This window comes from Pyrus communis, chromosome 5 (assembly GCF_041283825.1).
Source record: "Pyrus communis isolate YQ-2024b chromosome 5, ASM4128382v1, whole genome shotgun sequence".
Lineage (NCBI taxonomy): Eukaryota > Viridiplantae > Streptophyta > Magnoliopsida > Rosales > Rosaceae > Pyrus > Pyrus communis.
Window position 1 is genome coordinate 29,113,813 of NC_142569.1, and position 8,972 is coordinate 29,122,784.

The window sequence follows — 8,972 nt, forward strand, 5'->3', positions numbered from 1 at the left end:
AAGAACCTATAATTAATACTCTGAGGATATTTGGTACTGCTGTGTATCCGTTCTTGATACCATATAATTAGAATAAGTGACAACCAAGGATTAAACAATGTGTCTTTTTGGGATTTGTTGCTGGATATAAAGGTGTGGTATGCTATGATCTGTCTACAAGAAAGTTAGTATTGTCAAAACATGTTATTCATGACGAAAATATTTTTCTATTCATGGTTGGTTCAAGAACTCTAATGTATCTCCAGTAGTTATTCAATTACATGATTTCAGAACTCAAGATCATCACACTTCCCAGTCACCTGCTGCAGTTCAACTTGGAAGTCCACATGTTATTGAAGATAATACTAAGAACAGTTCACAAAATTTGAGTATGACAAGTAATACTTCACATGATCTCATTACTACTCCTACAATTACTTCCTCCTCTACTCCAACACTACCTCAACATACAATATCATTGTTGCCTGTCCATATACCTTCACAACTAGAGGTACAACTTCCCATCTCTAGCTTTTTATCTTCAACTAAATCTAATACCATGTCCCATGAAACATCTGGTCATCAAATGGTTACAAGGTTGAAGTCTGGTGCTATACATCAGAAGTCTTATACTGGGTTTATTGCCTCTTGTCCTGAATTACATTCTCTAATGCTTGATGATGATTGCACATTCTCTAGAGGTTTCTCTTTTTTGGCTTTAATTAATGACTCAGATAAGCCATCTAACTTTAGAAAAGCCTCTACTATACCTTAATGGCAAACTGTCATGCAAGAAGACTATAATGCTCTTAAATCTCAGGGAACTTGGCAATTAGTACCTCATCCACGTGACAGTTTTATTATTGGAAGCAAATGGGTTTACAAAATCAAGAAAAATCATGATAGCAGTGTGTCTAGGTACAAAGCTAGACTTATGGCTCAAGGATTCTCTCAAGAACAAGGCCTTGACTATTCTGAAACCTTTAGTCCAGTGGTGAGACACACTACTGTTAAGCTTATTCTATCTTTGGCAGCTATCAACAAGTGGGAAATGAGGCAATTAGACATCAAAAGTTCCTTTTGACATGGAGAACTGCAAGAGAAGGTTTATATGAAACAACCTCAGGGTTTTGTTGATCATTCTCATCCAAGTTATGTTTGCAAGTTAGTCAAGTCTCTGTATGGTCTAAAACAAACCCCCAGGGCTTGGAACTTGAAGTTTACCAGCTATTTGCCAACATTGGGATTCCTTGCATCTTCCTCTGATGCAAGTTTTTTTTGTGAAAACTGATGGACATGATGTAATTGTTCTGTTATTGTATGTGGATGATATCATCCTTACTACATCAAATGTTACAAAGATTCAAGTTGTTATTCAAGATTTGGCAAGAGTGTTTGATTTAAAGGACATGGGAAGACTCACATATTTTTTGGGATTGCAGATTCACTACAAAGATAATAAAGATATATTTGTGAACCTGCCAAAATATGTCAAGAATCTCATTCACAAAGCTAGTATGAAGTCTTGCAAACCTGTAACTACTCCATGTAAACCTCAAAGTCAATTGTTAATCACTGAGGGTAAACCTTTGCAGGATACCACATTATATAGAAGCTTGGTTGGATCACTTCAATATTTGATGTCAACTTTGTGTGCCAATTCATTACAGCACCAACTGATGTTCATTTCAATTGTGTGAAGAGAATCTTGAGGTATATTCAAGGGACTTCAGAATGTGGCATTACATATACATCTGATACTGATATTCATTTAAATGCATACTCAGACTCTGATTGGGCTGCAGATTTAAACACACGAAGGTCAATGACTGGATATATCGTGTATCTGGGTAATAACCCTATATCTTGGCAGTTTAAGAAACAAACCTCAATATCTAAAAGTTTAACTGAGGCTGAATACAAAGCACTTGCACATACATCAGCTGATGTGGTGTGGATCAGGCTGTTATTGAAAGATATAAGAGTTGTTCTACCTATGCCACCAACCATTCATTGTGATAACATGTCAGTTATAGCTTTAAGTGCAAATCCTGTTTATCATTCCATAATTCAACATTTAGATACATATTATCATTTCGTTCAAGAGAGAGTTCAAAAGAGAGATCTGATGGTTCAATATTTGCCTACTAATGAACAAACAGTTGATGTGCTCACCCAAGGCCTTCACAATCCTACTTTTGTTCGACATTGCTTCAATCTCAAGCTAGGTTACCTAGTTGAGATTGAGGGGGGATGTTGACTTATATTGACTAAAATAGGAAGTGCCATGTCATCACAAATATTGTTAGAATCGGTTGGATTGTTAGAATTTGTTGAGATAAGATTGGGTGGTTAGTCCTAGTTAGCTTAGGTTGTAAGAAAGGTAGTTACTCTTGTATGAAAGAAGAGTGTATGAGATTGTAAAGATTGAATCGAATGATCAAATAATATTCAACTTTTCTCTTCTTTTCACTCAAGCTTTCTTTATCCTTCTTTTTCTTCATTCTCTGTTTTTCTTCAGAACTAAGATATCATTGATACTGTTAATACTACTTGCATCTTGAAGGCATTTAAAGTTTGACATATCGTGTAAACTCACTTTTCTCCTTGGACTATGTGTTTTGTCACCCCTTGGGTTTTACCATAGCCAGGTTTTGTGAGAGTTATTTCCTATATACATTCCCTATTTGAGATTTGCGTTTACTCATTCTGCCGACTAGACGAGACTACTTCATCAATCACTTCTACATCATCCATGAAGACCTAATGCTCCATCTACTTGAGTATTTACATACTCAAGGGGGAGTGTTGCAATTCTAATTTAGTTAGGAGTATGATTATGTAATCTTAGTATATTGTGTTTAGGATTATGTTCTAGATCTTTCTTATTAAATCTTGTATTACTTGTATGGTAAGGAAGCCGACTATAGATACTATTAAGTGCCTCTTTATCTTTTCTCTCTTTTTCCATGTGTCGCACCTTCTTCATTTCCCCTAACTAAAATATGCCTACAACAATTATATTGTTTATTGCAAGTCACAGAGACTATATTCTAATATTTGGAATGTTTAAAGGAAAAATGTTTTTGTGTGCAAACATGTTTTTCCTTTTACAATAGAAATTAAACCCCATATACTTCACAAATTTTGGATCACTGTCACAAATTAAGGGACTTCATCTTAGGACTAATGGATACTGTGGAGGCCAAAACTTGGATCAAAAAAGCATTTAAGGCTCGGCCTCCGTGAGGACTCGAGTCCAGAAAGGGCTATTGCAAGAACCACACTGGACATTCATAAGCTTATCATAAGAAAAATTATTTTCAGACATCGATATTTATATATGTCTCATAATTCTCCTTTCATTTATTCAATCTAGAGCCTAAACCCTAAATAAGAGTTTGCTTGATGAGAAGAGCGTGCAGAAATCACTTTCCTATCAGAACTTTAGATCTTGTTTATAAGACGAAAACTAAGCTTTATTCTCTCAACTACAAACGTACATGTCATTTGCATAGGTCTCTTGATTCAAAACAATTTGGTAGCTTCATATTAAATTGGCAAAAAGGATACAAACACTTGTACAAGTAATGCCACTCTATCCCTTATCTGATTGATACAGTTAATGATACATTAACGAGACTTCATAACGTTTAAACCATTTTTGAGGGAAAATGGAAGAATTATAAAGTCCGGAATCGCTCGTGTGAGGTTGAAACTTGAATCTCTGTATATGTTTGTTTTAGCCTGTCCTTGATCTCTTCCATACAATAACCGTTCCGTATAAATCAGATGATGCTAACAAGTTCTCTCCATGGTTCCAAGCAACACCAATAACCGGAAATCGATGACCCTGCAGTCAGATATATTTTGGTCTTTAGGGTCCAATTTCATACCATAGGAAAGAGTATAAGTCTTGTGTAAAAATAAAGAGGAACCTGTAGCTTGTTTACACAAGTATGCTTTGGCCGAGTTAAATCGTAGAAGTAGACATTTGAATCCTCACTTCCGGAAACTAGGCATTGTAACAGTATGACTGTCAGCAAACACTTGAGAAAAGTAGTAATGAAGTATGTGGTAACATTGATATTGGCATGCAAACCTATATATTCTCCTTTTTCAAGGGAAAGCAGAGGACAGAAGGAAGCCCGGATGCTGTATATACGTGGATTTAGTTTCAGTGAGCAACGAAGAGTCAAATAACCCTGTATGTCCAGAGCAACACTACAACATACCAACCTCACTATCAGTGGTTTAAATATACAACAAAAGTACCAAGGCAGGTTCAGTGGCCAAACCTGAAGAAAGATAAACTTCCATCTTGAGTACACGTAAGCAAGACAGGGCCTCGAGCCAACAACGAAAAACTTCGGTACTGCACAGTTGTGACTGGAGATTTTCGCCTTGTGCTACTTCGATGACGATGAGAGCGAGACAACATTCCCGTGTGAGAATTCATACTTACAGAATATATACACCCCTGTAACAAATTATCCAACGGAGTATTTGAGTAAAAGGATATGCAGCTCATTGGAAGAGAACTGTAAATGAATATACGCAATTACACACCGTCGCATCACCACAGAAAATGAGCTGTCCAGTGTGAGCATAATCCATGGAGGTAACCTCACTGTCAAAGAATATTTTATGAATGATCCTCCCAGTGCTGAAATTGAAAACCTGAAATATAGATGTAGATGTTCCACCAATCAAATACAATCAATTAAATTGATGATATCTTTGCAACCCTATAACATTATTGGAATACAAAGATTGGCTCCCTCAAGTTTTGGAAATAGATAAACACAAATCAAAGTTGCAATAAAACTTTTTGTGTGGGGATGTCTAATGAGATGTTCCATTACGATTTTAATGCAATGCATATGATAAATGGCGCAGTGTTCATCTTATCAAGAGCAGTAAGATCTTTAGTTATAAAGTACGAATCCATATTCATATTAATTTGAGATCCAAGGTATTTTTTAAGCTAAAAGAAATACAATTTATATATATGGCTGCAGGACCATTGAACCAGAAGACCACATGCTGTTACAAAGCACAAATTTTAATGTATATCATAATCATCCTAGCTCAGACGAACCCACACACTCTTCCAATCTAAATAAATAGCAAAGAAAATTCCACAAGTTATATCCTAATTCCCAAAATCTGACTTGCTCCAGAAGCACTTCCACACCAACCCCCTTATATTTCAAATATCCTCTCATTTTTCTCCAACCAAATAACCCAAAAAAGAGCTATCACCATAACATATAAGAATACCATACAACACGTGACACTTGCTGTACGGCTGTCCCCAATACTTTATCCTTCACAAAGTAGGGAAGAGTAATCTCTTGGAGTAATCCATCTCACCACAACCTCTGAGAATAAACTGTCACAAATTTCAAGCAACGGGACAAATTAGGAACACATGGTCGGCACCTTCCCCAGCAACCATTTCTTACACAAGATACACCAGTAAGAAAATAGGCACGCAGTTGGGCCTTCTTTTCTGATTACTTACGTTCAGATGAACTGATGATTAACAGAACATGTATCATGTGATGGTGCCAAAATTCAGTCTAAATGAATAGATAATATATGACAATATGACTCAAAAACCTGTACCTCATGCACTTTACATCAATGAACGAGTTATAGAATGTGTATCAGGATTTCAACAGTGAATAAACATAATGAACATCAGGTAGGCAGTCATTACCGTAACTTCTTTGTCTGCATTGCCAACTGAAAGAAAGTTGTTATTTACCTGCATAGAGAAGATAACAGAAAAGAAAAACAAAACAAAAAACCCTTAAACGGCATTATATTATCATGTATAAAAAAAGGGTAAATAATTTTCACTATGCACTTCATCCACAGATTTTTTTTTAATGGGGAATAATGTTTTATTAAGAGCTCAAAATGCAGTAAAAGACTCATTTAATGATGTCTTTTCCTCTGACTATCTGAGGATGACCATTAGACAGTTTTAGTCATCCACATATAGCTAAAGGGAAAGGCAATGTTAAATTAATCTATGAAGGTTTAAAAGGGAACGTTATTGCAAATGAGGGGTCATTCAAGGCTAGTGAAAATAATCTTCTTTGAGAATCTGCTAGAAGCGCAACCAAAAAGCCTGACAGGTATCCTATGCTGAAACTAGTACTTGTTTGAATCAATGACTTGCACTGATGAGAAAAAAACCACTTTAAACATGCAATTATAGTAAGATAACCAATTTAAGAAAAAGATGTCAGCAATTTCGAGGGGCCGAACTTTCTTAATCTCTATGCACACTTACAGGGTGGAAACGAATACATAGTTGTGGAGACACTCCATATATTACTCGAATGCAAAGGCCTTTTGAAATCTCCCACACTCGTACAGTTTTATCCATTGATGAGGATGAAATGTATTGATTGTTTGATGAAAAATCGAAGTCTGAAAAATGAACCAGAATTTCAGAAACATGATGATTCCCGACAGAAAAGTGCTTCATAGAAAGAGAAGCTAAAGAGATTTGCATCTGGTATACATTACGGACTTGATGTTCACATCTGTTGCATATCATGTTTCTTTTACATTTTTAATCATTAGAACCACTAAGAATATAACCTACTAATTTTCTACCGGAAGCTGATTGACTAAACAAAAAAGGAATTTTGGTGGTACCAAAGTGTTTACTTGAAGCAAATTGCAACCTAGCACTTCTGTTTTCTAAATGTCATGGAATAATAAAATTGAAATCTTTGACCGTGAGAGTTTACTTATTATTTAGGCAACGTGGCTAATAATATATCATTGCAAAAACAAAAGAAAAGACAACAGTAACAATACCAGTCAATCGAACCTGTAACATCTTTGGAGTGACCATGCAGATGCTTGAGGATTGAAGGTGGATCAGAAACAGTGCATACTGTCAAGGTTCCATCTGATGCTCCGTAGGCAAGCAGATCAGAACTCATGTGTCCAAACTTCAAAACCGTGACTGTACATAAAAACCAATTAGGTTTCAACTTTCAACCTTTTTAAAAGTCACATTCACTCTCAGCTTAATAACACATTAAGAGGGTCCATCTAGTCTAGTTCTCGAAGGAAACAAGTTACCAGAGGCTTTGCACTGATCAAAGATGCACTGCATTCCTACGAACGAGTATGCAGGTTCTCCCCGCTGAGGACGTGGGCGGTCACTATCACTTATACTGGAGCCAAAACTTCTGCGAGGTGAAGGTTGACTACCACTCTGGACGTCCTAAAATAAAATGAATAATATAAAAGTATGAGCCTATAACAAAAACAAAAAGGAAACGGAAAAATCCAGGAAAGAACGTACAAATGACAAATTTTCGCAATGTGTTCAAGGGTCATTGGCTTTACAGCTTAAAAGTTAAAAAATTACATGTCCACATTCAATTAACGGAACCGTTACAATGTGCAACAAATGCATACTACATAGGATTAACAAAAACCCATAACGAAATGGAAATTGGACTTGAAATGCATTGCATACCCTGCCAGGACTCCAGCTTTCGACATCATACAAAAGGGACCGCGGACTTGGAGGTGGAATCCATCGCTCACTGATGCAAGAAGCAGTAAATTACCCTGATGTCAGCATACATTACGAATTTAAGAAAACAAACTAAACACTCACTAAGCAGAAAATTACTTTCAATTTCATCACATTTCGAGAGATTAGCAAAAGCTTTGATATGAATTGATCGCCGACCTGTTTCCGGGAGTGGTCTGGAGGCTCGGAGTCTGCGTACTCTCCCAATTCCTTGGCCGACAGATGTAATTTCGAAACGCGACGTACCCTTTTCCATTGCATCTCCAATCCTTCAACAATCAGAAGCAATAACAGTGTGATTGAATGAATGAAATGAACAATTGAATTATGCAAATTGTTGAGTAGAGAAGATGGAGGAGGAGGAGAATACCAGGCGGCGATGAAATGGGGACTGGGGCTTGCGAGACAGGAGAAGGCGACGGATGCCGATGTAGTCAGGATCGGAGTCGACGGGAGCAGGTTGAAGCAAGCAGATCAGCAGTTCTGGATCTCCATTCTTTTCTTTCTCTGGTGGAACACCACCATCAGCATGATTATTCTTCTTCTCATCCTCTGCTGGAGCACCATCACCCCCACCGCTGCCGTCGCCGTCGCCGCTTTTTTCCGCCATCTGGGTTTAGTGTTTGGATTCAAAACTTAGGTAACTGAGGAAGGAGGGACCGTTGACTTTTGAGAGATTTTTAGCTTACCGCGTTTATGCTGCTGGATCACAAAACAAAAGAAACAGAGACCAAATTAAGTTCTTGTTTATTCGTTAATCACAGTTAACATTTAATTCGTAGAGTTTTAAAATTGAATTCTATTTTATCGTGTTAAAAAACTTGGAAAAGGATCATTTTCGGATTCTCGGATTTAGTGGATTTTCCAAAAACTTGGGAGATTTACGATGAACTTGTTATGAATGGACATAAAATTCGTGGAACCGTGAAACCAAATCTAATTGTGATAAAATAAGCTGTAATAAAAAATAAAAAATAAATATAAAAAAAAAAGAGTCAACATAAGCTCAAGAATCGGATCGTACTGTTCGTACCGGTTCCGGTTCTAGTTTACATGTTGACAGAACCGTTTAAAATCGAACCGAACCGTGAATATAAATAATTAATTGGGTTTTGAAAATTTCATGAATTAGAACTACTGTATCATGTTTCTTAATAAAAGCGCTTCAATGTTTCGTTTCTAGATTGTTAAATTAACAACCAAAATGGGTTTGGTAACCTAAGTTTGTTAGTAATGTGTTTTTGTTTTGTGAATTGTTGATATGAATAATATCCATTAACTTTGTAAAGTTTTGGTGCCATTGAATTTTTAATTTTCTTTTATTGTTGTTCATCATTCTTTATGATTGGTCATGCATATTCGTTGTTGTATGATCCAATTACTAATGTTTACTATAAAAATCATTTACCTTTTTTAT

At 36.3% G+C, this 8,972-nt stretch overlaps 1 protein-coding gene across 2 annotated transcripts; it reads right to left on the reverse strand.

Annotated features, from left to right (window-relative positions):
- Nucleotides 1-3,502: 3,502 nt before the first annotated feature.
- On the reverse strand, nt 3,503-8,531 carry LOC137725697 (uncharacterized). 2 transcript variants are annotated; one of them, XM_088694851.1, is made up of 13 exons: nt 8,245-8,497; nt 7,926-8,165; nt 7,715-7,824; nt 7,496-7,565; nt 7,093-7,237; nt 6,836-6,973; nt 6,287-6,426; nt 5,705-5,752; nt 4,549-4,659; nt 4,278-4,459; nt 4,082-4,203; nt 3,918-3,994; nt 3,503-3,832 (listed from the first exon to the last, which is right to left on the reverse strand). In XM_088694851.1, exons 2-13 carry the CDS (start codon nt 8,163-8,165, stop codon nt 3,722-3,724), a joined length of 1,494 nt encoding a protein of 497 aa, XP_088550977.1. In that variant the 5' UTR covers nt 8,245-8,497; the 3' UTR covers nt 3,503-3,721. The 2 variants fall into 2 exon arrangements, with proteins under 2 accessions (XP_088550977.1, XP_088550978.1); XM_088694852.1 differs by lacking the exons at nt 3,503-3,832; nt 3,918-3,994 and having other exon boundaries at nt 4,085-4,222; nt 7,926-8,531.
- Between the last annotated feature and the right edge of the window lie 441 nt (nt 8,532-8,972).

Excerpts from the sequence above, each read along its gene's own strand:
- LOC137725697 (XM_088694851.1), bottom strand. The coding sequence starts at position 8,165 with ATGGCGGAAAAAAGCGGCGACGGCGACGGCAGCGGTGGGGGTGATGGT. Across the intron at positions 7,566-7,714 it reads CAGACCACTCCCGGAAACAG|TGAGCGATGGATTCCACCTC; the intron begins GTCGGCGATCAA and ends TTCTTGCATCAG. Across the intron at positions 4,660-5,704 it reads ATGCAGACAAAGAAGTTACG|GTTTTCAATTTCAGCACTGG; the intron begins GTAATGACTGCC and ends TCTATATTTCAG.